The 27,740-nt window shown below is 47.2% G+C and overlaps 1 protein-coding gene across 4 annotated transcripts in view; it reads left to right on the top strand.

Annotated features, from left to right (window-relative positions):
* LOC147735026 (membrane-spanning 4-domains subfamily A member 4A-like) overlaps nucleotides 1–12,363 on the top strand; it is a 389,709-nt gene extending 377,346 nt beyond the window's left edge. For 3 of the 4 annotated variants that reach the window (XM_086953117.1, XM_086953116.1, XM_086953118.1), the window contains one exon: nucleotides 11,943–12,363. In XM_086953117.1, coding sequence (XP_086809243.1) covers nucleotides 11,943–12,122 — 180 coding nt within the window. In that variant the 3' untranslated portion in view covers nucleotides 12,123–12,363. Of the gene's footprint in view, nucleotides 1–6,477; nucleotides 6,824–11,942 lie in introns of those variants that run through there. The other variant, XM_086953119.1, reaches the window with a different exon arrangement.
* The last annotated feature ends 15,377 nt before the right edge of the window (nucleotides 12,364–27,740 follow it).

The raw sequence follows: 27,740 nt of genomic DNA, 5'->3' as shown, positions 1-27,740 counted from the left end.
TATAGAAAGAGCAAAAGCTCATTAGTTATTGTTTTTGTGCAGGAAGATATACCTTAATGCACAAACACTAATAATTAAATAATGCCGATTAGCTGCTTCTATGTGTGGTGCATTCTGCACCTAGAAGTAGCACATCACCATTATTGATTGTTTAAATGCAGCACGCATAGACATAGCAAATCACCATTATTAATAGTTTATGTGCAGAAAAAGACAACCTCCTGCACATAAACAATTATCCCTGCAATGCAGGTACCTTCATACTATGGCACTAGGGTGTCTGTGTTGGTGCCAGGCAGCTATTTTGAGTGCCAGGACATGGGAAACACAGGGGTACCACCACGCCATTTCCTTGTACATATTCCCCTCTGTCTGTAAGCACCATATTTTGGACTGCATGTCCTGTGCTTAAACCACCCAATATGCATTTATATTGTGGCCTAAAAGGTACACAAGAATACATTTACCCTGGAGAGCAGTGAGCAAGAGAATGAATAACTCCTTTCTAATGAGCACAGTACTCTCCTGACATCCATAAGATTTTTATTATACGACAGGCCTCACTCTAAGCATTTTTGGAAGTGTAGTTTCATAGCATTTGGGGCATAGACATACCATGAAGATGTCCTTGAAGCAGCGCAACTTAACCATCTGGGTCTATATATTTTCTGTTTATCAAATATGGGATCCCTGGTTTTATCCTTATCGTTATCTCTCTTGCGATGATGAGTAAGTAGTACATATTAATTGTTCCTTTCAATGCTTTTGTAGTTAGAAATATGCATGCCCTGGAGCATAACCATTTCTATCTTATGTCTGCATACATATGAATCTATCTTACAGCAAGTAGTTGGGTTGCCCAGTCCCTGAAAATTCCATGTGAGGAAAGTATATTATGTTAGTCGAGTCATTTATCATTTAAGGATAGTTGTATTAAAAAATGTAATGTCTGAAATGCTCTGAATATGGTTTCCTAGCTATTATTGTAATTTTAAGAGCTGTTATACATTTACATATTTATAAAATTGAATTGCGACTAGATGCTAATTAAATATTTTGGAAGGATGTGTTTTTGGCGCCAAATCGTTACCCTAATGTATCTATGTTTGGCGAGAAGAAATTACACTCAGAATCTATGACAAGTTACTGACCCTAAAGTTGAGGTGGTACTCATTTGAAACGGAACGGGGTCCACTTTATACCACTTTTCCTTTGTGAATTGTGGAAAAAGTTTCTGGGAGAGTAGGAAGTGGTCCAACTCTCAGTGAAACTTTAAACAAGAAAACTTAGAAAGAAAAATGCTATTCCGTTTACCTTAAGGAATTTGGGATGTTTAAAAAAAGTTTCTTCATTTAAATACAATCACAGACATGATGGCCTACTGACCCTTGTAGGTCACGATCCCTGTGATTGTATCCAATTGGAGTGAGTGATAATTTGCGAACTACCTAATGAATAGTAATTAGGTAGGTCGGATTATGATCTACTTTGAAGGAAATTTTACTCACCAACCTATTAGTACATAGGTTGGTTTGCCAAATTCTGGATTAAAAAATACTGGTCACAAATTGTGACCAAATTGTTTGACCAGTATAATGATACTGTTTAGCTTTAGAGTTTTGTGTGTGTTGCCGCCCAACAGCTATACCTCACAGAGCAGCATCACTGACAAAATATTGCAGCAAACAATATCATTGGCAAAAAGAGTGTGTCAAAAATATCGTTTACCAAAATATCCTATCCCTATACTTTAAATGGTAAGTACAAAAATATCAGAAAAAAATATTGTTTTCACTAATATCGTCCTAAAAAATACAAAATATGCGATTTTTTAAATATAGAATTAAAGTAGTAAATGTTAAATATATTCATATATATATATATATATTTCCACGAAAGTCTGCCCCACAAGAAGAAGACTTGAGGCAGCACTTGAGGTCCGTTCAATTCTTTATTTTCAATTTTCACCATGGGCATTGACGCGTTTCGGGGGTTTGCTTTCCTTTTTCAAAATGCCCCCCTGGTGAATGAGTCGCCACTGCTGCTGATAATCCCTTCATAAAAAAGTAATTATGTCCTTCCCACCACTTGAAGTAGCGTGGGTTGCCTCCAAAACACGGTCTGGAATCGCCTCTGTGCTCGCAGGTGAACCACATTTCCCAGCATGCAACATCATTCCCATGCTGGCGGCGACCCCATCCATCGGTGCGTTTGTCTGGTAAGTGGCCGATGGGTTGTGTGGGTAGGCAGGGAGTGTAGCTAGTTTTCGGGGCATTTTAAAAGTCAATCACGGTCCTCTCCCCCTCCCATGCACTTCCATCCGTCGTGGTACAGAGAACACCGCTGAAGTAAAGGTGTAGTCCCATAAAGTATGGACTGCGCATCCGCAGCTATGTCCACTCCAGATTTCGTGCGGGGCAGTCAGAGGATCTTCCATGTAGCGATCCCCTTAACACTTGTGGGGGGTGCCAGCCCAGCGCGCAGCCACACGAAAGATTGCACAGCTAACCACGCCATATTTTTCCACGAAAGTCTGCCCCACAAGAAGAAGACTTGAGGCAGCACTTGAGGTCCGTTCAATTCTTTATTTTCAATTTTCACCATGGGCATTGACGCGTTTCGGGGGTTTGCTTTCCTTTTTCAAAATGCCCCCCTGGTGAATGAGTCGCCACTGCTGCTGATAATCCCTTCATAAAAAAGTAAGTATGTCCTTCCCACCACTTGAAGTAGCGTGGGTTGCCTCCAAAACACGGTCTGGAATCGCCTCTGTGCTCGCAGGTGAACCACATTTCCCAGCATGCAACATCATTCCCATGCTGGCGGCGACCCCATCCATCGGTGCGTTTGTCTGGTAAGTGGCCGATGGGTTATGTGGGTAGGCAGGGAGTGTAGATAGTTTTCGGGGCATTTTAAAAGTCAATCACGGTCCTCTCCCCCTCCCATGCACTTCCATCCGTCGTGGTACAGAGAACACCGCTGAAGTAAAGGTGTAGTCCCATAAAGTATGGACTGCGCATCCGCAGCTATGTCCACTCCAGATTTCGTGCGGGGCAGTCAGAGGATCTTCCATGTAGCGATCCCCTTAACACTTGTGGGGGGTGCCAGCCCAGCGCGCAGCCACACGAAAGATTGCACAGCTAACCACGCCATATTTTTCCACGAAAGTCTGCCCCACAAGAAGAAGACTTGAGGCAGCACTTGAGGTCCGTTCAATTCTTTATTTTCAATTTTCACCATGGGCATTGACGCGTTTCGGGGGTTTGCTTTCCTTTTTCAAAATGCCCCCCTGGTGAATGAGTCGCCACTGCTGCTGATAATCCCTTCATAAAAAAGTAAGTATGTCCTTCCCACCACTTGAAGTAGCGTGGGTTGCCTCCAAAACACGGTCTGGAATCGCCTCTGTGCTCGCAGGTGAACCACATTTCCCAGCATGCAACATCATTCCCATGCTGGCGGCGACCCCATCCATCGGTGCGTTTGTCTGGTAAGTGGCTGATGGGTTGTGTGGGTAGGCAGGGAGTGTAGCTAGTTTTCGGGGCATTTTAAAAGTCAATCACGGTCCTCTCCCCCTCCCATGCACTTCCATCCGTCGTGGTACAGAGAACACCGCTGAAGTAAAGGTGTAGTCCCATAAAGTATGGACTGCGCATCCGCAGCTATGTCCACTCCAGATTTCGTGCGGGGCAGTCAGAGGATCTTCCATGTAGCGATCCCCTTAACACTTGTGGGGGGTGCCAGCCCAGCGCGCAGCCACACGAAAGATTGCACAGCTAACCACGCCATATTTTTCCACGAAAGTCTGCCCCACAAGAAGAAGACTTGAGGCAGCACTTGAGGTCCGTTCAATTCTTTATTTTCAATTTTCACCATGGGCATTGACGCGTTTCGGGGGTTTGCTTTCCTTTTTCAAAATGCCCCCCTGGTGAATGAGTCGCCACTGCTGCTGATAATCCCTTCATAAAAAAGTAAGTATGTCCTTCCCACCACTTGAAGTAGCGTGGGTTGCCTCCAAAACACGGTCTGGAATCGCCTCTGTGCTCGCAGGTGAACCACATTTCCCAGCATGCAACATCATTCCCATGCTGGCGGTGACCCCATCCATTGGTGCGTTTGTCTGGTAAGTGGCCGATGGGTTGTGTGGGTAGGCAGGGAGTGTAGCTAGTTTTCGGGGCATTTTAAAAGTCAATCACGGTCCTCTCCCCCTCCCATGCACTTCCATCCGTCGTGGTACAGAGAACACCGCTGAAGTAAAGGTGTAGTTCCATAAAGTATGGACTGCGCATCCGCAGCTATGTCCACTCCAGATTTCGTGCGGGGCAGTCAGAGGATCTTCCATGTAGCGATCCCCTTAACACTTGTGGGGGGTGCCAGCCCAGCGCGCAGCCACACAAAAGATTGCACAGCTAACCACGCCATATTTTTCCACGAAAGTCTGCCCCACAAGAAGAAGACTTGAGGTAGCACTTGAGGTCCGTTCAATTCTTTATTTTCAATTTTCACCATGGGCATTGACGCGTTTCGGGGGTTTGCTTTCCTTTTTCAAAATGCCCCCCTGGTGAATGAGTCGCCACTGCTGCTGATAATCCCTTCATAAAAAAGTAAGTATGTCCTTCCCACCACTTGAAGTAGCGTGGGTTGCCTCCAAAACACGGTCTGGAATCGCCTCTGTGCTCGCAGGTGAACCACATTTCCCAGCATGCAACATCATTCCCATGCTGGCGGCGACCCCATCCATCGGTGCGTTTGTCTGGTAAGTGGCCGTTGGGTTGTGTGGGTAGGCAGGGAGTGTAGCTAGTTTTCGGGGCATTTTAAAAGTCAATCACGGTCCTCTCCCCCTCCCATGCACTTCCATCCGTCGTGGTACAGAGAACACCGCTGAAGTAAAGGTGTAGTCCCATAAAGTATGGACTACGCATCCGCAGCTATGTCCACTCCAGATTTCGTGCGGGGCAGTCAGAGGATCTTCCATGTAGCGATCCCCTTAACACTTGTGGGGGGTGCCAGCCCAGCGCGCAGCCACACGAAAGATTCCACAGCTAACCACGCCATATTTTTCCACGAAAGTCTGCCCCACAAGAAGAAGACTTGAGGCAGTACTTGAGGTCCGTTCAATTCTTTATTTTCAATTTTCACCATGGGCATTGACGCGTTTCGGGGGTTTGCTTTCCTTTTTCAAAATGCCCCCCTGGTGAATGAGTCGCCACTGCTGCTGATAATCCCTTCATAAAAAAGTAAGTATGTCCTTCCCACCACTTGAAGTAGAGTGGGTTGCCTCCAAAACACGGTCTGGAATCGCCTCTGTGCTCGCAGGTGAACCACATTTCCCAGCATGCAACATCATTCCCATGCTGGCGGCGACCCCGTCCATCGGTGCGTTTGTCTGGTAAGTGGCCGATGGGTTGTGTGGGTAGGCAGGGAGTGTAGCTAGTTTTCGGGGCATTTTAAAAGTCAATCACGGTCCTCTCCCCCTCCCATGCACTTCCATCCGTCGTGGTACAGAGAACACCGCTGAAGTAAAGGTGTAGTCCCATAAAGTATGGACTGCGCATCCGCAGCTATGTCCACTCCAGATTTCGTGCGGGGCAGTCAGAGGATCTTCCATGTAGCGATCCCCTTAACACTTGTGGGGGGTGCCAGCCCAGCGCGCAGCCACACGAAAGATTGCACAGCTAACCACGCCATATTTTTCCACCAAAGTCTGCCCCACAAGAAGAAGACTTGAGGCAGCACTTGAGGTCCGTTCAATTCTTTATTTTCAATTTTCACCATGGGCATTGACGCGTTTCGGGGGTTTGCTTTCCTTTTTCAAAATGCCCCCCTGGTGAATGAGTCGCCACTGCTGCTGATAATCCCTTCATAGCCTCCAAAACCATGTTTAACAAATGAATCCCTTAATTAGCAGCACGTGATTATTCCCGGTTTCTGTGTGTTCTCTAAAACAAGGTGCCTGCTTTTGAATAATAACTTGCTTATGAAGTTTTTTAGAATCGGTGTTTGTTCTGCTAATTAAGGGATTTATTTGTTAAACATGGGCTTGGAGGCTAGTTGGGATAAGGTTGATGGGAAAATTCAGGCTGATGGGAGCTTTGGCATACGCTCGTGATTCATCAGAGAGCAAACTCGCTACAAGCCACAGGCTTTTACTGAAACCAGGTAAAATTCATAACTTCAAAAAGTGGCATTTAACAGAGGACCTGCTAGGGGTGTGGGGAGAGTAAATCATTCGGATCGAGTTTTTGGTATGTCTAGATGGTCAGTTCAGGTTTTTTTCAAAAAAGGGGGAAGGAATAGAAAGCGTGTGATTTATGTGCACATGGTGAATACTGCTATTGTGGGGGATCAAAGGATTGTTGATAAACTTAGTTGTATGGACAGTAGGATACAATGGAGTATTGAGAAATTCACAGCATGTTTATTATTATGTAATTTTCATTTTTCGAATATCTGTTTAAATGGTCCTTTATCTATTTTTTCCAGTACCCCTGAGGAAGAACTAAAAAGTTCGAAATGCATTGGGTGTTTAATACTGGTTGTTCGACAGGATGTAGAAAGCACATGTCTGTGGAAAAGCTTCGGCAGCATAAGACATTTGAATATGCAAAATAAACACATCCAAGTTTCACCTGGCTGCCTCTGGAGTGATTTACTTTTTAAATACATGAAGTATGAAAACGACGTAAAGCTTATGGATAAAAATGGATTAATAGGATGAAATATGATTAGTGGACTCTTCTAGCGAGGAATGTCTCCTCATTGACGCAGTGCAACAGACAGGAACGCAACCCGCGAACCCTCCTCTAACCACTTGAAGATGACTGTGCTGGGACAAACACAGCTCTGTTCTGCACGCAAACACCGATTCTAAAATAGTTGATTATGAACAAAAAAGAAAGGGAAGGTGTGCGCACGCTATTCTCCTTATAAGATGTACTCTTCCCACTCCATTCTACGCAATAGAAGGGAAACAGTTTGATTCTGGAGGGGTTAAATTTACTATTCTCACTCCAGTTCAAGCAACAGTAGGGAAAGGGTTCGACTTCGGAGGGATAAGATTTATTATTCCCATTCCAGTCTGTCAACGGTAGGAAAGGCATTGGACATCAGAGGGGTAGGATTTACTATTGCCATTCAATTAGTGCAAGAGTAGGGAAAGTATTGGACTTAGAAAGGGTTTAATTTACTAGTTCCATGCCAAACAGCACAACACTAGGGAAAGTGTTGCACTTCGGAGAGGTTAGATTTACTATTGCCACTCCAAACAACGTACTAGTAGGTAAAGTGTTGTACTTTGGAGGGGTGAGATTTACTATTCCCATTCCAGTCTGTGCAACAATTGGGAGTCAAGTCAAGTCAAGTCAATAAATTTATATAGCGCGTTACATACCCAGAGGGTCTCAAGGCGCTTGAAGAAGGGTGGGGAATTACTTGTCAAATATCCACGTTTTAAGTTGCTTTCTGAATGCTAGGTGGTTCTGAGTAAGGCGAAGGTGAGTGGGAAGTGAGTTCCAGGTTTTAGCTGCCAGGTAGGAGAAGGATCTACCTCCCATGGTTGTTTTGATGATGCGCGGTACAGTGGCAAGGGCTTGGTTGGAGGATCGTAATTGGCGGGAGGGGGTGTAGAAGGACAGTCGTGTGTTGAGGCATTCGGGTCCGATTTCGTAGAGTGCTTTGTGTGCGTGGGTTAGGAGCCGGAAAGTAATCCTCTTATTGACGGGGAGCCAGTGGAGGTTTTTCAGGTGACCAGAGATGTGTTCTTTACGCGGGATGTCTAATATGAGCCTGGCTGAAGCGTTCTGGATGCATTGGAGTTTTTTCTGGAGTTTTGCGGTGGTACCGGCGTAGAGGGTGTTTCCGTAGGCTTTAGACTTCGGAGGGGTGAAGATTTACTGTTCTCATTTCAGTCTGTCTAATAGTAAGTAAGCGTTATACTTTGGAGGGGTAATATTTACTATTCCCACTCCAGTCAGTGCTACAGTAGGGAAAGTGTTGACTTCGGAGGGGTTAAATTTACTATTCCCATTCCAGTCTGTTTAACAGTAGGGAAGGGGTTACATTTACTATTCCCATTTCAGTCTGTTTAACAGTAGGGAAAGCTTTGGACTTTAGAGGAGTAAGATTTACAATTCCCACTCCAGTCTGTGCAGGAGAAGGCAAACTGTTGGTCTTTGGAGGGATTAAATTTACTATTCCCACTCCAGTCTATGCCACAGTACGGACAGCATTGGACGCCAGAGGGGGTAGAGTTACTATTCTCACTCCAAGCTATACAAGAGTTGGGAAAGTGTTGGACTTCGAAGGGATTACATTTACTATTGACACTCCAGTCTGTGCAACAGTAGGGAAAGTACTTCACCTCTAACACGTTACATATCTGAATAATCCTGTTAATTTAGAAAAAATATAAACATCTAACAATAAACAATATTAATTCACTTTTTTAAAATATATATACATAAATATATATATTAAAACAAAGTAAGCAATTTACCTAATTAATAAACATTTTGTTAATTATTATCAATTAAAAACTTAAAAATAATTGTAATAGTATTATTACTTCCAATCTTTCCACTCTATACCTCTACAAACCTAGCAGCCCACACCTAAAATAGAACTAAAATAAATATGTATCACACACAATTTACATAATTATTAATCAATTAAATAATTAACAATCCAGTGTGAATTATTTATACTTTTTACATTTATCACCCTATACCTCTACAAACCCAGCAGGCCACATCTAAATTATCTCTAAAATATATAATTATTATACAATATACATAATGATTACTCAATTAAATAATTAACTTTACATGAAAAAGTAATAGTTAAATAAATATTACTTAATTAAGTTCCCATCCTATACACCTACAAACCTAGCAACTGGCAACTATAATATAACTAAAATAAATCAGTGTTAGGTAATGTACATAATTAATAATCAATGAAATAATTAATATTACATTAATTGTTCACTATTAATTAGCTTTCCAACCTATATCCCTACAACTCCAGCAGTCTGTACCTAAACTATAACTAAAATATATAATCATTTAACTCGGAAGACTCTGACTCAGGCACTTATATTAAGCCGTCTGGACTACTGCAACGGTCTGCTGATCTCTGCTAATGAGACTTTGCTCAGCAGACTGCAGGTAGTCCAGAATACGTAGGCGTGACTAGTCCTTAACGCACCCCCTAGGACTGCTTCCCGCCCTTTTCTCATGCAGCTTCACTGGCTTCCAATACGCCAACGGGTAAAATTAAAATGTTGCTGTACCATCCATAAGGCGCCATTAAATCTTGGTCCCACCCATCTCTCGGGCAAATTTACACCCTACCTTCCTTCCAGGTCTCTCCGCTCGAGCACCAACCATCTCCTTGAGGTTCCCCGAGTTAGGAGGGCATGACTAGGGGAAAGGTCATTTCCCATCTTAGCCCCTGCTACTGGAACGAGCTCCCCCTGCACTTCACCCAATGTCCTGACCACCTAAAATTTGGGAAGTTGCTCAAGACCATTCTTTTTTGTCTCTGATTCAGCTGTAGTAGCACTACACTCATGCTCCCGTCCGAAGCGCAGAGATACCCCTTCAGGGGTCGATTCAGGCGCTATATAAATAAATAAATAAATAAATAAATTACACAATGCATATAATGAATACAATATTAATATATTCATATAAATGAATAACTGTTTATAATTAATGTATTTCTTAATTAATGTCCCACCCAATATCCTTACAAACCTAGCACCCTGCACCTAAAATAAAACTAATATAAATCAGTATTGCATAATGTACATAATTAATATCAATCACAAACATACTTAACAAGTATTAATGAATAAATATTTAATTATTACTTAATTAACTTCTCACCCTATCCCCTACAAAATCCTCTACAAAGCTGTAAATACTATTTGCAATTGAATTGAAAAATCGAAATCCCTTAAAATTGCAAACTATATTTTAAAAACGTAATAACAATTATGCAAACAATACAACACATAAAATTAATATATGAACTAAAACATATCAAAATCATTTGAAAACGATTTTTTTACAACTACATTGTTGAAAACACTATTTAATAAAACGAAATTCATAACAACGATATTACTTACCTAATATAATGATATTCTTGCCAACAATATTTTTGCATCATGATATTTTTGTATCACAATACATTTTTTTCTGGTATATCTCTCTCCTAATTTTTAAAACTCAATATTTTGTCCAAACACCACAGAGCATCCTCCCACTTGTGCAATCACTTTAAGGATCCGTCATATGTTTGTAAATCTGAACATCTTAATTATTTTGGGGGTCCTGCGCAATACGACTGAATTTTATTGCACATTTCCCACTATTTTAAGTTTGCATGATGACAAACGATGCTGAATATATGTTCCAACTTGAGAAACAGGATCACACAAAAACAGTTGAAACCTGTCTTGCCAGTGCCCCAAAATCCTTAAGATGGCACTGTGTAGAGAGAGATCAGCGTCAGAGGTAAACCAAGGTGGAGAGAGTGAAAGAGGTTGTCATGGAGAAATAAGTGACATAGTTTACCTTCACAGATCCTCCTTAGTAGTTGAGGGCAATGGGCAATTACCCTCTTTGCCTATGCTTTAAAATGTCTCTGAAGTTGCATACCACACCACTGATGCCTCTCCTAGAAAGCCCTTGCAGGCTCAGAATTAAATAGTGTGAGTCATGACAGCCAATGATTGCTTGCATTTCCTGGTGTGAAAACACGACTCAAAATGCACAAAAAACAACAAAACATGATTCAACAAAAAGAGCAATACATTAATGGAGTGTAACACAATACCTTAACACAGCAGTTTGGTTGTGTTGTTGTATTTTGTTGGAATTTTAGTGTGTTGTTTAGATTTTGTGCACTGTTAGGTGTTTCTGTTTATTTATTTGTTGGTCTCCATATCGTTGTGTTGATGTGTTGTGTTCTTGTGTTGCTGTTTGGTGTTGGTGACTTCTGTTTGAATGTTGTATTGTGTTTACATGTTGTTTTCCTGTGTTGAAGAATTATTTTGATGAATTTTGTATTATGTTTTTTGTGTTGTGCTCTTTTTGTTGTTTGTTGTGTTGCTGAAGCAGTAGGTTGAGTTTTTGATGTTGTTGCTTTAGTGTGTTGTGCTATGTTTAGCGCTGTTCAGCATCTTGTCTATGTGTTTGTTATATTAAATTTCACTAAAATCAAAAGCTCTCGGCTAGTGCTAGACCTAAATGTTTGCGGAAAATACTTTCAGCTGAGTTACTCTCCTGCCTCCACCAGCCTAGCAAAACTGTAAGCTGTCCAGGTCTTCAAGAGAATGGGTGAGTACTCAATCCTCCCTATGCTCCGCCACTGATGATTCGCCCAATGGCAAATTCAAGTTAAGGGTGTTTGGGTCGAGCTCTCCTCTCTGCCTGGTTCCACTGACTACCTCCAAGCATTCTTCTCCTCTCTGCCAGCAGAGGAAGTGGGAATTGTGTTGGATTTTGTGAGAGACTGGGCAGGGGTGAAGGAATACTTAAAGCTGAATCTTAAAGATATTTGTAATCTACATCTGCATATGTAAACCCTTTGAAAGTGTGTAAATAAATACAAATATCAGCAATTCCCAAATAATTCCACAGTACGCCTGCAAATGTGCAATAGTAGCAGCAGACTCCCGAATTATTACTTGAATATGGTTGTGAATTCCAAATTACAACCATGCAGAGTCCTTTCAACATTCCTAAATTGTACACTGTACAACTGGACATGGATTTAAGAATTCAAGATCAATTTTTGAGAATTCATTGCAGTACATGGTGGCTATGCAAAGCATTTTGGTGTTGGGGCCACGACCCTAACGAGTTGATGACTGTGTAATGCTGCTAATGATGGCACTAACAATATGAATATACATTGATTACAATGTCTTGTTTTGGCAGCCAGGACTTGTGGTGCAGCACAACTACCCAGCGCCTTTTGGGAACACCGTGGGACAGCCTGCAGGAATGACATCGCCATACACAGCATTATCTACACCAGAAGGTCTGCCATACTATGAAGAGCTACATGTGCAAAGACTACCAACAGCACCTAAAATGCCTTCACCACCAAACTACTAATGAACTGCCCTGGGGATGCTATTTAAAGCTGAACAGAGACATAAAGAGGAAGGAAGAAGATATGTATGCTGCAAGAGGCAGCATGGAGGAATATGAAAATACTTTTAGATGGAAATGCTCTAGAAAGAGTTATTTTCCAAACCTTGTCCTTGTAAACAATCTCAAAGCTACAAATAATGATATCCTATACAGGGTTGCAATTTGTTACCTACAAAGACAAATAAACCTAGTGTGCATAAGAGTTGATATATATCAGAATGAAATCCAATCTATAACATTCTCAGATGTCCTCCCTAAGAACAAGCATCACACCAACTTCCCCATAGCACAATTCTACTTCCAAGACACCTTAGAAGGATAATTATATATCAATCAAATGATACATTTCAAAAGCAACATATCCAGACCTCATCTTTGTATTAAAAGGAAAGTGTCACCCCGCTCAGACCGGCCGAATTTATGATTAAATTATTGGTAGAACACCCTATGGCTACCCCCCAAAATGCAGCCCCAAATAGCCACCAATGCAAGATCTCTCCTACAAAACACTCCCTGGCCATAGACAATAATTCTGAGGGACTCCTCAATGCAGTCTGATTGATAAGGATAATGAACAAACATTTATAATGCAATAGGTCTCTCATTGACGCAAGTTTGAGCTATTGGCATTGCAAATGACAATGCCTTTTATTTTTGTTTTCTTTTTTCAAAAACATAAATAAAAGGCATTGTAATTTACAATGCAAATAGCTTAAACTTGTTTTCCATTCCTGTGCGTTTAGTCTAATTTATCTCACTACAAAACAAGGATCACAAGCTCCACAAAGCAAAGTAAAAACCTGAACAGGAGCAGATGGTCATGCATGGACTTGAGAATCTTGGTATCTGTAGTCACAAGCGCAGTATAAAGCAACAGAAGTTAGTATTATTTAAAGGTGCGCTGTACCGGCTCAAAAAAGGCGCTGAGAGAAATAAATAAAATTACCTTTTTAGACCGTGAGCGTCTAGTTAGACTTTGTTGAGGGACGCCTCCTTTTCTAATTCAGATCTGCGTGGTTGAATGGTTCAAGTTCAAGTTCAAGTTCGGGTATTGGTATAGCGCGCTGCTCACCCAGAGGGTCTCAAGGCGCTTGGGTAAGGGGTTCATTATTTGTCGAATATCCAGGTTTTAAGTTCTTTTCTGAAGGAGATGTGGTTTTGAGTAAGGCGGAGATGGGTGGGGAGTGAGTTCCAGGTCTTGGCAGCAAGGAAGGAGAAGGATCTGCCACCCATGGTGGATTTTCGGATGCGTGGGACAGCGGCGAGGGCTTGATTGGACGATCTTAGTTGGCGGGTGGGCTTGTAGAAGGACAGTCGAGTGTTGAGGCATTCGGGTCCTAGATTGTAGAGGGCCTTGTGTGCGTGGGTGAGAAGGCGGAATGTAATTCTTTTGTTGACGGGAAGCCAGTGGAGGTCTTTTAGGTGTCCGGTGATGTGATCTTGGCGAGGGATGTCTAATATGAGTCTCGCTGATGCGTTTTGGATGCGTTGGAGTTTTTTCTGTAATTTTGCTGAGATTCCGGCTATAGTGTGTTACCATAATCCAGTCGACTCGTGACCAGTGCGTGGGTGACAGTCTTTCTTGTCTCGAGGGGGATCCAACGGAAGATCTTTTTGAGAATGCGAAGTACGTTGAAGCAGGAGGATGAGACTACGTTGACTTGTCTGGACATCGAGAGAGAGGAGTCTAGGATGAAGCCAAGGTTACGTGCGTGGTCTGTGGGTGTGGGTGCTGTGCCCAGAGCGGAGGGCCACCAAGAGTCGTCCCAGGCAGAGGGGGAAGATCCTAGGATGAGCACTTCCGTTTTGTCGGAGTTGAGTTTTAGGCGGCTATGTTTCATCCATTCGGCTACTTCTTTCATGCCTTCGTGAAGATTGGTTTTGGCGGTGTTAGGGTCTTTGGTGAGGGAAAGGATTAGCTGGGTGTCGTCGGCGTACGAGATGATGTTGAGGTTGTGTTGACGCGAGATGGAGGAGAAAGGGCTCATATAAACGTTGAAGAGGGTGGGACTGAGTGAAGATCCTTGTGGTACGCCACAGATGACTTCAGTGGCTTCAGAGTTGAATGGGGGGAGTCGGACTCTTTGAGTTCTCCCAGCGAGGAATGAGGTGATCCAGTCCAAGGCTTTTCCTTGTATTCCGATGTTGCTGAGGCGTTGTATAAGGGTGCTGTGGCAGACTGTGTCGAAGGCGGCGGAGAGGTCGAGTAGAATGAGGGCCACTGTTTCACCGTTGTCCAGTAGTGTTCGGATGTCGTCAGTCGCTGCAATGAGGGCGGTTTTGGTGCTGTGTTTGGCTCGAAACCCGGATTGAGATGGATCGAGGGATTTGTTGGATTCAAGGAAGGCGGCAAGTTGTTTGTTGACGGCTTTCTCGATGACTTTGGCCGGGAATGGGAGGGGGATATGGGTCGGTAGTTTTTAAGTTCAGAGGGGTCTGCAGTGGGTTTCTTCAGGAGGGCTCTGAATTCTGCATGTTTCCAGCTTTCTGGAAAGGTGACAGAGTTGAACGAGCAGTTGATGACATCACGGAGATGGTGTGCAATGATGGAGTCTGCTTTGTTGAAGATGTGGTGGGGACAGGGGTCGGTTGGCGAGTCAGAGTGGATGGAGTTCATTAGGCGAATGGTGTCTTCAGTGGTGATTGGGTTCCAGGCGGTAAGGTTGTTAGTTGGCGGAGTAGGATCTGAGAGGGGTGGGGAGGGTTGAACGCTGGGAGTATTCTCAAAGCTGTTGTGGATGTCGGCAATTTTGTTGTAGAAGAAGGAGGATAACGCATTGTAGAGGTCTTGGGAGGGAGTGATGTCGTTGGATGCAGCGGTGGGGTTGGTGAATTCTTTGACGATGTTGAAAAGTTCCTTGCTGTTGTGAGTGTTGTTGTCGAGACGATCCTTGAATGCTGATTTCTTGGCGGATCGAATCAGTTGGTGGTGTTTGCGGGTGGCTGCCTTGAGGGTGGACATGTTGTCGGTGGTTGGGTTTTTTCTCCATGTTTTCTCCAGGGTGCGGCAAAGCTTCTTGGATTTTTTAAGGTCATCATTGAACCAGGGAGCCTTTATGCTGGCTGATTTGATCTGGTGTTTTTTCAGGGGTGCCAATTCATTAGCACTGTGGGTGATCCATTGCTTGAGATTGGTGGCTGCTTGGTTTGGGTCCAATGAGAGGGTGGGAGGCTTTTGGTTGAGTGATGTGAGGAGTTGTTCGGAGGTGATTTTGTTCCAGTTTCTCCGAGGAATAGGTTTTGGGGGCTTGTGGGTCAGGGTGGTTTTGTAGCTGAAGTGAACACAGCTGTGGTCCGTCCAGTGGAGAGCTGTGGTGCGATCGAAGGAGATGTGCGATAGGGTCGAGCGTGTGTCCGGCTACATGGGTGGGGGTGTCAACAAGTTGATTGAGTCCGAGATTGGTCAGGTTGTCCAGAAAGGTGGTGGTGTTGCTGTCGTGTTTGTTTTCAAGGTGGTAGTTGAAGTCTCCTAAAAGAATGTAGTTCTCGGAAGCGAGGGCATGTGGGCTGACGAAGTCTGGTATGTCGTCGCTGAATTGACTGCGGGTACCAGGAGGCCTGTATATGAGGGTGCCTCTAAGTGTGGTCCTAGGGTCGGTGTGGATCTGAAAGTGGAGATGTTCGGGGGTTGCAAGATTATCATCGGAGCTGGTCGTGATTTTGATGGTGTTTTTATGGATGATGGCGATGCCTCCACCTGTATGATTGGTGCGGTCTTTACGGGTGATCTTGTAAGCCCCCGGTTCCCTTTCTTGCAAGCACTCTCTCTGGTGGGACCCAGCAGTGTGGTGGGAGGGTAAGGGGCGAGATTTATTGCACATCGCTATCTGTTGACGTAAGGGTGTCCTCGTAGGGCCACGGTACACTGGCTGACAAGAAAGGACCCCTCAGTGCCCACAGGGCTGCCTCCATTCGCTTTCACCTCCTGATGATTGCAGGTCATTTAAGGTGCTGAAGGGGGTCAGAGGAAAGGTCAGAGGAAACATCTGATTCCAATTAGTGCACAGTTCCATCACGACGGAAGGATGCGTGGGCTCGAAAGTTGAAGCGCAAGTGAAAAGCCACGTGGCCTAGAAGCCGTTGTAGGTTATTTAGGACGCCAGTTAAAGCCATTAAATACCATGAACAGCCTGGTGTTCGTGGCTAATATAAAGGGGCGGTTTCCCTCTTTTGCAGGTGTCATCAGCCTGCATGGGGCTGTAGGCCGGTTATTGCTAAGAGCTGTAAACTTCTGAGAGGTGAGAATGACGAGCAATATCAAGAAGTATTTGACTCACTGAGCTATCTCATTGGATACCCGAGGAAGAGTCATGCTAACAGGTTATGTTCTATGTGAAGTGGGCACAGTTAACCGGCCCCATTTCATGAGGGTGAATTTCAATCGGTTCTGGATTTTCAACTAAGTCACTTCACTTTTACCATTATATGTAATGGCCTCCACGGCTCTTTGTGACTATGAAGGCGTTCCTGGAAAAGAAGAACAGGGCAACTTTAAACTAGTCTTGGCAGGCATGGTAGGCCATGGCTTTTTTCAAAAAACGCCACAGAGATCAGAACCAGACATATGCAGATGAGCCTGGGCCCTTGCCCCATCAGGAACAGGCTAGTCCAAAAGCGATCTGTCCGGGAATGAATAGCACACGTTATTCAAACGCCAAGGGATAATTCAGTGTATCGTGGTTTGTATCAAACGGTGAATGTCCTTATATTATGCATCTGACACGGCTAGCCGTTTGTGCTGAGCTCACAGCGGGGGTGCGCCAGCGCCACCCAATCAAAGAGTTCGCTGGCTGAGAGATTGCAGTGTTCTCTGCTCTCCTTCCAATGACGTATTTCCCGGCACTAACGCCTCTCATGAGGATGTAAGGTTCGCAAGTGAGGACAACACGGCAGCATGCCTGCCTCGGTTTCTTGAAGTCAGCTTGGCCACGGACTGAAGATGGCTCGGCTCGCCCATGAGGACCATTTTCTCCTGAGACATTTTTTTTGTATGCTCAAGGGAGATATGGGGCATTGATTCTTCAGCCTGCAGTCTTAAGGACAAACTTCCGAAATGTGCTGCATTTCCTCTTGAGGTAACAGTCTCTTTCAGGTCAGGGACTGGCGCATTTGCTTCTGATATTTGAGGCAGCTCCTCTTGAGGTAGCTGAACAGAATCTACTCAGATCTGTGCTGCTGCTGCCCGAACCCTCTCAGCTGCCTTCTGCGATCATTCTGCAGAAGCAGGGCATAGGCTTGGGTCAGTACTCTCTGGCCTCGTCTGCCGTTCTGCTTACCGGTCTCCTCTTTCGTGGCAGACTGATTCCGTACCAGTCTCTCCATATCACAATACCCACGACAGTGGGGCTGTGGAACGAGGAGGGTTTGAAATCAAATCCACAAAACTACCTCCTCCTCTTTTCTTTGCAGTTTTAAATAGCGCAAACCTGACCCGAAGGCATCAAAACGTTTTATATGCGCACCAGTTGCATTACAGACAGACACATTCATTTTTAGGCCGGGGAATATTAAGAGGTTTGCCCAGGATCACAGGATGAGTGAGCCTCTTGCCAGACTCAACCTGGTTCCCCAGCTCCAAGTCGCCCACTCTAGCCTGCATGTGTGAGGTTCACGGACACATCATTCTCATCAATCCATTTCAGACTGGCATGTTCAAATCAGCTGGCCCAAAACACAAGGGAGGGAAGCGGCCAAGGCCCTTAGGGAGACGAAGAAATCTCAGTGTCAGAGCTGCAATACTTTGACAAGTACAGTTAGCATACTGCATGAAGGGATGATCAGAGGCGGCTGCCGATTAAACAGACTGTTAGACATTCAGCTTGGTATTGGCTGAGGGTCATTTTTGCTTAGAAAGGGCATTAGTCAAGTCGATAGTTTTTTTCATCAGTGTTCTGGCGCTAAGCATGGGTGGATTTTGATGAACGCCACAGCAACAATGCCCAATCCCCCAGGCTTTTGAGGAGCAATCATTCTCCCGAAAACGAGTAATAATTTTTTCACGGTAGATGTAGTAACGGAGCCGCCCGTCCTTACACGCACGCATGCACCTCAGGGGCGGGTTAGCCCCTGGGTATAAATAAACGGGCGCGAGACCGCTCGTGGTCTTCGGCCCTAGCAAGCAGTCAGTGTCTGTGTCGGTTATTAACCACTAATAGTTAGGCCCCACTCTGCGGCCTAGGTCCTCACTGCCCCTGTGCCCCCCGGCACCACACTGGCAACGAGGCGGGTCCTATCCCACGCCTCGCCTCTGCGCAAACACATCCCCTCATACGCCTTCTGCCTGGAGGGCTCGCGCCTGTCGCGCTTGAGCCCTCGGCGTGAGGCCGGCAAGTGCGGGTGTGTACCCCGCTGCCCTGTCGCTCACTCGTCCTGCGGGCAGCAGAGTGACAGCCGAGTGACCCGGCAGAAGACGTGCGCCAGGCCATGGCCCCAAGGTGAGCCCTCGCGCCTCTGTCGACGAAGATCGTGGCCCATGCGGAAGCGGCCCCGCCAGCCCCGTAGCCCCGGGAGCGCAACATCGCGCGGCTGCACCCCTGAGCGAGCGTGCTGCTTGCGCAGCGCGGGCCCGTGACCGGAGGGTGACCCGGGTGCATCGGGGGGACTAATACCGCCTCCGCGCCTCCCCCGTGTCAGGCAGGCACAAACTGGGCCCTGTGCGCATCAGGGGGGGAGGGGGAGGGGGAGAGATCGGCTCCCACGATTTACAGCTCGAACACTGGGGAAAAGGTGGAGGAGCAAGTGCCCACCAGCTGCCGGCCCCCACACGGGGGTACACTCTATTCAGGCCCCGCCAGGAAAAGTGGTGGCAACGTGCCAGCAGCGCTCACGGCCTAGTGCCCCACCTCGTAGTGAAGCCTCAGAGCCCGATACACATCAAGGCCCAGAGCCTGTTACACTGCAGGACACACCACACTGGCCTAGCATGTGCTCAGCGGCCCACACAGTGGGCAATCACTGGCACCACCAGCCCTGGCTGCCTACACACGCCATCCTCACGACTGGTGCTGCACGTTGCTGGAAGGCCCCAGGAACCGCGCCACACGGCGCCAACCACAGCGCGGATACGCCGCAGAGAAGCCCCACCTACCCTCACCACAGTAAGGCGCATCTCGACGCAGCAGACTTCTGCCACGTGCCCACACAGCATGAGCGTGCAACCAGCGGGCAACGCAGGCACCGCAGCCGTGCCAGTTGTACAGCAGGCCCCACAACAAGCTGGACCTCAGGGTGCTGTACAGCCTCTAGTCGGCGCAAACGCGGCAGACCCAGCGGCAGCCGCCACACCGGCCCCTCCCGGCCATGGTCTCGCGGCGCCCCTCCCACCGTTCAGCGAACTCTCGGACCCGTTCACGGCGGCGGCAAGATGGCGCTTATGGATAGGAAGACTCGACCACTACTTTACAGGAGTCAGAGAGACGGATGGGAGAGTGAAACGCTCACTGCTGATGTGCTATGGAGGTGACGAACTCTACGAGCTATTTGAAACGCTGCCGGACAGAGGGGAAGCCCATGACTACAACGCGGCAGTCAATGCGTTAAATCGATATTTTGACCCGAGAGTAAATCCTGACTACGAATGGTTTAAGCTACGCCAAGCCCGCCAGGGTGAATCGGAATCCATCGACACTTTCTACGCTAGGCTGAGGAAACTTGCGACAGCCTGTGAACGGCCAGACCAAAGACTAGAGATACGGGCGCAACTCATCCAGGGCTGCAGGTCAGTGCAACTCAGACGCCTCATCATTAGGCAAGCTCGGATATCTTTAGATGAGATCCTCGATCTGGCAAGGTCGCATGAGCTCTCCAACGCCAGGGCCGACGAGATGCAGGCTGCACTAAACCGTCCAGGAACGGCGGCAAAGGCCCCAGTCATTAAGGAGGAACAGGTGGACGTGATCCGCCAACGACCACCGGCCCAGAGAGAAAATACCCCGACAACGCCACGCGCAGTGTGTGGAAATTGCGGCATGGACCACCCAGCAGGAGGGAGATGTTTCGCGAAAGGCAAGATATGCTCGAATTGTGGGAAGCCAAACCATTTCGCCAAAGTATGCCGTAGCAGCGGCGGTCGACGCCCAGGTGCGGGGAGCATGAGGGGCCCCTCATGCTCCCCGCACATGGGGAGCCCCTCATGCTCCCCAGGTGCGGGGAGCATGAGGGGCCCCGCACATGCTGTGCGACAGTTGTCGCTGGAAGATCCTGGACCCTGCAGCGACACTGCACAATCAGCATTTTACCCAGAAGATGGGGACGGCGACGTTTTTTTTGTGTCATTCGTCGGATGGGAAGGGTCAAGGAGGAGACCGCCCCCCATGTGTGAAATCACCATAGCCGGCTCCCCGGTACAAGCGCTGATTGACCCGGGGGCATCGGTGAATGTAATGGGCAGCATCCAGTATGAAAAGTTGTCTCCACGTCCGACGCTATCGCCATCAAAGGCCAAAATCTACACCTACAATAGCCACGACCCGCTTCCCCTGAGAGGAGTGATAGAAGTGGTTGCCGCCTGCAATGACCAGGAGGTGAAGACAAGATTCCATGTGACCGTAGGAAGACGGGGCACGCTGCTCAGCTGCCACACAGCAGAAGACCTCCAACTGGTATTCTTTGCACGACAAGTACACGAGCTGCACGCGGACGCGATGCTGAAAGACTTCCCCGCCCTATTTCAAGGACTCGGCCGCCTGAAAGAAAAGACATTCAAACTCCATGTGGACCACACAGTGAGACCAACTGCGTTGAGGCACAGGCGAGTGCCATTTCATCTGAGAGCACAAGTGGAGGAGGAGCTGAGGAAGCTCGAGGAATTAAGAGTCATAGAAAAGGTGTCAGGCCCGACACCATGGGTTTCGCCCCTTGTGGTCGCACCGAAACCCTAACAGCTTGGTGCCATACGCTTATGTGTGGACATGCGGCTACCCAATAAAGCGGTGAGAAGGGAGAGGCACCTAACGCCCACGATGGACGACATCGTAGCAGACCTGACCGGAGCTCAGTGGTTTTCAAAACTGGATCTGAATGCCGGCTACCACTAGCTCGAGCTACACCCGGATAGCCGCAACACAACCACGTTCTCTACGCACGTCGGCCTACGAAGGTACAAGCGGTTAAGCTTCGTCGTGTCATCGGCTGCGGAGGTTTTCCAGAACGCGATTAGAGAGACTCTGTCAGGATTGTCAGGAGTAATAAATCTGAGCGACGACATCCTAGTCTTCTCTAAGACGCTCGAAGAACATCATGTACACCTCAGCAACACCCTACAACGCCTGGCGGACCACGGCCTTACCGTACACCAGACCAAGTGCTCCTTTTACAAAGAGTCGGTGGAATTCTTTGGGTACATATTCTCGAGGGATGGACTCCAGGTGGACCTGGAAAAGGCAGAGGCAATCAGGTCGGCGCCGAAACCAACGTCGGCAACGGAGGTCAGAAGCTTTTTAGGGATGGCCATGTACTGTGGCCGTTTCATCCCCGGCTTGGCATCCCTCTCGGAACCCCTACGCATGCTGACCAAGACGGGACAACCGTGGACGTGGTCTGCGAGGGAAGATGAAGCATTCACAGCTGTCAAGGACGCACTGATCGACGAGAAGGTCATGGCTCACTTCAGGCCACACCGATGCACGGAGGTGGTTGTGGACGCAGGCCCGGTTGGGCTTGGGGCTGTCCTCATGCAGGAGACGGAAGCGCATGAATGGGTGCCCACAGCATATGCCAGTCGGCTGTTGACTGCAACCGAGATGAGGTATGCACAGATCGAACATGAGGCCTTGGCGATCAATTGGGCGTGCCAACACTTCCACCGATACTTTTATATAGTCATGAGTTCAAAGTTGTCACGGATCACAAGCCCTTGGTGCCACTGTTTGCCGGGACGGCCAGACTCGCTCCTACCCGCATCGAGAGGTGGGCCGTGCAGCTACAGACCTATCGGTTTGAGGTCATCTACCGCCCTGGGGAGTACAACCCGGTGGACTTCCTTTCGAGGCACCCATGCTCATCTGCCACCAACCAAGGGATAGAGGACATGGAAGAATCCAAAGAGTTTGTGAAGATGCTGTCGCAGGAGGTGTGCCCCGCGGCCCTCACGCTGGAAACCATTGGAAAGGTCACAGATGAAGATAAGTTAACAACGTTAACAAAACGCAACTGGAAACACTTCCTAGACGGGGTCAGTGCCCTCACAGCCACAGAACAACAGTCAAGGCAACAGATGTGGAGGGCCCAGAGTGAACTCAGCGTGGGGCCACATGGGATAGTCCTCCGTGGCACAGCAATTGTGATCCCATACAGTCTCCAGAAAGACGTAGTACGCCTGGCTCACCAAGGCCACCAAGGGGTGTCAAAGACAAAAGCACGGCTGCGCAGCAAGGTATGGTTTCCCGGCATGGACTCGGCAGTAGAGGAAGAAATAAGTAACTGCCACTCATGTACCATCGCGGGTCAGGACCCAGTCCCTCATCCGGTGATCACTGAGGACCCCTGTCAAGTGCCATTGTTGAAACTCAGTGTAGACTTTGTATCCTTCCCAGACGGCCGCCACACGCTTGTGGTGATAGACTCCTACTCACGATTTCCAGTAGTGGTGGTCGTACCCTCCACCGCGTTCGTGCACGTGAAAAAAGCGATGGAAAAGATCTTCGCCATGATGGGCCTGCCCGAGGAAATTAAGTCAGACAACGGTCCACCTTTTCAAGGAAAAGACTTCCAAACATATCTGACCGCGAGAGGAATACATCACAGGAAAGTCACCCCGCAATGGCGTCAAGCGAACGGCGAGGTCGAGAGGTTTATGAGGACCTTGAACCGTGCCCTCCAAATTGGAGTTGAGAAGGGAGAAGACGCAGAAGAATGTATGTCCCAGTTCCTGAGCGCATACCGGCAAACACCTCACTCCACCACTCAGTGTGCCCCGGCACATCTGCTGTTTAAGAAAGTGCCAAGGGACTGTGCGCCGACTGTACCGGCATGGTGCCCGCCAGAACTGGACCAAAATGCCACGCAAGATAGGAGAAGACGAAACAATGAAAAAGCCAGTCGGGCTCGGAGAGCCCAACCCAGGTCCCTGGTGGTCGGTGACACGGTTGTCCTCAAAAACAGACATCCCAACTGGGAGTATGACACCGCTTAGGAACCCGAGGTGTGGGAGATCGTAAACGATCAAGGCACCATGGTATCGCAACCCGTCCCCGAGAACGCGAAGAAGCCAGCCAAACATCTGAGGATGAGGAACATGCGAGTAATGATCAGATGGACACCAATGTGCCGACAAGCCAGCGGGAAGGGGGGATGTCCCCACCGAGACCTGAACCCGGGAGGAATAACATCACGGAGGGCAGCCCGAGAGAGGCCCAGGGCCTAGCAGAGCAGTCTCAAGGTGATGGAGTGACGGAGAATCAACGGAGCCAGAGGTACCATCTCAGGCCAAACCCGACTCCCAGCCAAAGACTGAGAGACAATGCCTGCGAACTGAATGCCTTGGACTATTGATCTGTGAGTTTGGAGGAATGTAGTAAAGGAGCCACCTGGCTCGTCCTTACACGCACGCACGCATGCACCTCAGAGGTGGGTTAGCCCCTGGGTATAAATATACGGGTGCGAGACCGCTCGTGGTGTTCGGCCCTAGCAAGCAGTCAGTGTCTGTGTCGGTTATTAACCACTAATAGTTAGGCCCACTCTGTGGCCTAGGTCCTCACTGCCCTGTGCCCCCAGCACCACAGCGCGGAGAAAAACATTCAAGGCACTTAACTGCGCAAAAACATGTCAGGAAAGCCGACTTAATCACACGCCCAAAGACAGTTACAAAGAAACACCACCCGCTTCAGTTTGCTTGACTTAGCAAATCAAAAGGGCTCAGCCTTCCCTTACGAAATGCGTCTTTGAGCTTAGCTGCCACTCGGTTACATCTAGTCTGACACTATAGAAGCGACTCTCTTTTTCCCCAATGCCGAAGCCCACTAAACCAAGACAAACGTTTATATTTAAAGGTTATGGTGAAGGAGCCAACTCACAGGGTATATATACTTTTAAAAAGTAGCCAGAGATAAAAACAAAAGCCCAGAACTGGATACCTGGTGTCCCCTCCGCGGCATAGATCAGAATGGAACCCCCCACCCATACAATATTAAAGTATTGCTGTTATAAAGAACTAAACATGAATTCAAGTTTGGTGCTGAAATGCGTAGTAATGTTGAAAGGAGGGGTAAACACTGTTAAGTATCGGACTGTGTTCATGGAACAAAAACGTTTGTACATTTTTTGTACTGCATTGCTGGTTTGACACAAACCCTGAAAAAAGGTCGCAAGCAGTGCCGGAATATATGATTAGCGTGATATGCACTAGCATACTTGGCGACGATGGAACAGCTGTAGGCTATAGCGCCGAAGTGCACGCTTTGGATTTGATAGCGCTGGAATGTGACGGGGTCGGATGCTTTTCTAATGCCTGCCTTGAGTTTTCCTTTGTAAACCATCTGTATGGACCGGCACAATGAGTTTCTATTGCATTTGAATTGCTTCTACTTTAAACCTTGCCCCCGTGTTCGCAGGAGTCCCCCCGCCTTCTTGATGTCTTGCTGCCCCAATACGGCTCAGACCCTCATGGTAGTTCCTTATTAGGCCCACTGGAAATAGGGTAGTGGTCGGCCAAGTTATGCAGCAGGGATGTCTCATTTATGCGGTGGGGGAACGCAAAGCTGTGTGCCGCGGCCGTGGGGTCGGTGTAACCATCCTGGCACTCCTGCCCCTCGTTAGTGCCAAACAATGCTGGTTGTACACCTTCTCTGACTCCTCCCTGCTCCTACCGAGGGGTGTGGGGGAGCGACGAGGGGCGTCCGAGATAAGTAATCAACTCCAAGGTGGTAAAGAACTGTAAATAAACATACGTCAACACAGTCGTCGGGATTAAAAAACCAGCGGGAGCTCGCTCTGCCTTCAGCTGTTGTTGCTGGCACGCACCCTCTAGTGGCCCACTGTGCGAGATGAGCTCGCTCGCGGAGCTCACGGCTGACATCAGCGGCACGGCTGCCTGCGCTTGGAGGCTGCTAGAGTGAGAGACGGGCACGCAGGCAAAGAGTTATTGGCGGACCAAGAGGGAGCCGGAGCCTCAGGAGGACGCGGACGTACGCGAGACTTACACAGGTAAGGAGAGCTGCGACCCCTGTGGATGGGACAGATCTGGGTGCTATGGGCGGTGGGGTGGGTGAGCCATTCTCGAATCGGAGGTGGGAGGGAAAGTGATAGTAAGTGCAGAGGCTTGCAAGGGAGACAGGAGATGGGCACAGCATGTGACGCGCGCATTCACCGATCCGATCCGAGTTGCAGCCTGCGCGTGCTCATCTCCTGTCGCCCTTGCAAGCCCTTGAAAGCAGAGTCGACGACTATAGGTCTCGCAATGCGACAGCGCTTCTCGCTGCGTGGCAGGTGCGAGACCTAAAAAGTCAGTAGCAGCAACACTAAAATAGCCCCTAGCCTAATATCTTTCTCAAACGTTTGCATCTTGTATTCTCTTCACTATCTCAGGTCCTTGCTGTACAGCTCTGTGTGACTGGGAAAGGGCAGGAAAGCACATACTTATCATAATATGGCACATTCCTTTCTTTTCCTATTGCAGGCGCACAATGTGCTGCTTAGCACCAATGCAAGTACCCTTTCACCTTGGAGCAAGAGTACCTGTGTTGTAAACAGGATTGTTTTTGTGCAGGAAGGGACAACTCCCTGCACAAAAACAGAGGCATTTTCCTCTTTCTATGTGTGCTACAGAATGCAACACACATAGAAAGCTGAAAAACCCAGGAGAAATAAAGATATTTCTCCTTTTTGACGCATTCCCAGGTCTACCACTTATTGTAACTCTGGTAACGTGCCAAAATCCATAGATATTGCGTGAGAATACCAACACGCCACTCATGGAACGCCTCCCTTCTGCTCCCTTAAGTGCTGTGGAAGCCAACACAGTTATTGTTTCTTAGCCCTCACAACTGCTCCTAAACCTCTGTTCCTTGTATCTATGATCAATATGGTATTCCTAAAGATATACCCATTCCTAAGCCAGGGTCAAATATTGTATTTTAAATAACAATGTTCATGTAAATTTGGAAAAAAGCCATAGGTTGTGAAAGGGTCCTGTAAATATCTAGTTTGATAAGAGTGAATGTTTACTGTCAGCTATCTAAACATTTGAAATTAACCCCTTATTTTAGAAAGGATATCAAGAATGTTATAAAGCTGGCAAAGCCTTTAACACATTTTAAGCAATACTCGACTAAGTCAAGAAAGGGCTTGTCCTGACCTGCTGGAGAAGGAGCTTTTGTAACAGTTTCAACCAAGTCAAGCTTGGGTTTCATCAAGTCAAGTCAAGTCAAATAAACTTTATTCTGTCATATTAGATAGACCATAAAACTATATAAAAACAGTACATCGTAAAAAAAAAACGTAGCAGTTTGAGGCAGCACTTCCCAGGATAATATCATAGTACACACAAAATACAGTCTCAAAGGTTTCAGTTCCTGATGTAATGCTACAAGAATAAAACATCTGTCATAAGAATGTTAAAGATATATAGATAAAAATGCAGCTCAACAGTAAAAATGATTCAATGAATAAGGGAAACAGGATTAAAGTCTATGGCCTCAGTGCAATTTTTAGGTTTCGCACCTGGCGAAACAGCGCGAAGCGCTGTCGCCAGTGAGACCTATAGTCGTCGACTATGATTTCAAGGGCTTGCAAGGGAGACAGGAGATGGGCACGCGCTGCCTGCAGGCCGGATCGGATCTGTGGACACGCGCATTCACCACGTACAGTTACGCGCTGTGCCATCTCCTGTCTCCCTTGCAAGCCTCCTGCAGTTACTTTCACTTTTCCTCTCCCCTCTGCCGTCGGCTCCACGGCCCGTAAACACTCCCCAAAGTGCTCCTTTCGCGCAAGGATCGCAAGGCCTCTTCAAATAAGCCCCACCTGCCCAGGGCCTCTTTCAAGTCCCTGACCCCCCTCAGCCAGGGAATATCCAGGGCCCATAAAAGATCCAGGCAGTCCATAATTAGCAGTCTGTTTTGGGAGAGAGGCTCATTCACCCAGATCCTGCACCACAATAACAATGGACGAGTCCTTAAAACATCTTCCTCATGTGTAAGCCCTAACTCCCTGTGTGTGATGAAAGAGGAAGTAGACAGTGGTAAACCCAAGAGGAGGCGTGTACATTTATATTCAGTGGTCTGCAGTGCCTGAGGGGCTGATTCACAGAACTAACTTAAGAAAAAATCCTAAACTTACTACTTTTGGTATTCACAGAAGTTAGGATTTTGTCTTAAAACAGACTTAAGACAGAATCCTAACTTAAGTCTGTCTTAAGTCTGTCTTAAGACAAAATCCTAACTTCTGTGATTACCAAAAGTAGTAAGTTTAGGATTTTGTCTTAAGTTAGTTCTGTGAATTGGGCCCTGAGAGCCCTACACCCCTGTGGCGTAGGTAGTCAGTCCAACACATTTAGCACAATAAATGGTCAACAATTGAGTGAGCGATCTTCAGCCCAATTTGGCAGCAAAGGAAAACACGCCATTAATACTCCTTCCAAGCTGATTG

This window comes from Lissotriton vulgaris, chromosome 1_2 (assembly GCF_964263255.1).
Source record: "Lissotriton vulgaris chromosome 1_2, aLisVul1.2, whole genome shotgun sequence".
Lineage (NCBI taxonomy): Eukaryota > Metazoa > Chordata > Amphibia > Caudata > Salamandridae > Lissotriton > Lissotriton vulgaris.
Note: the sequence above shows the minus strand (reverse complement) of the source record. Positions and strands in the feature narration are given on the sequence as shown.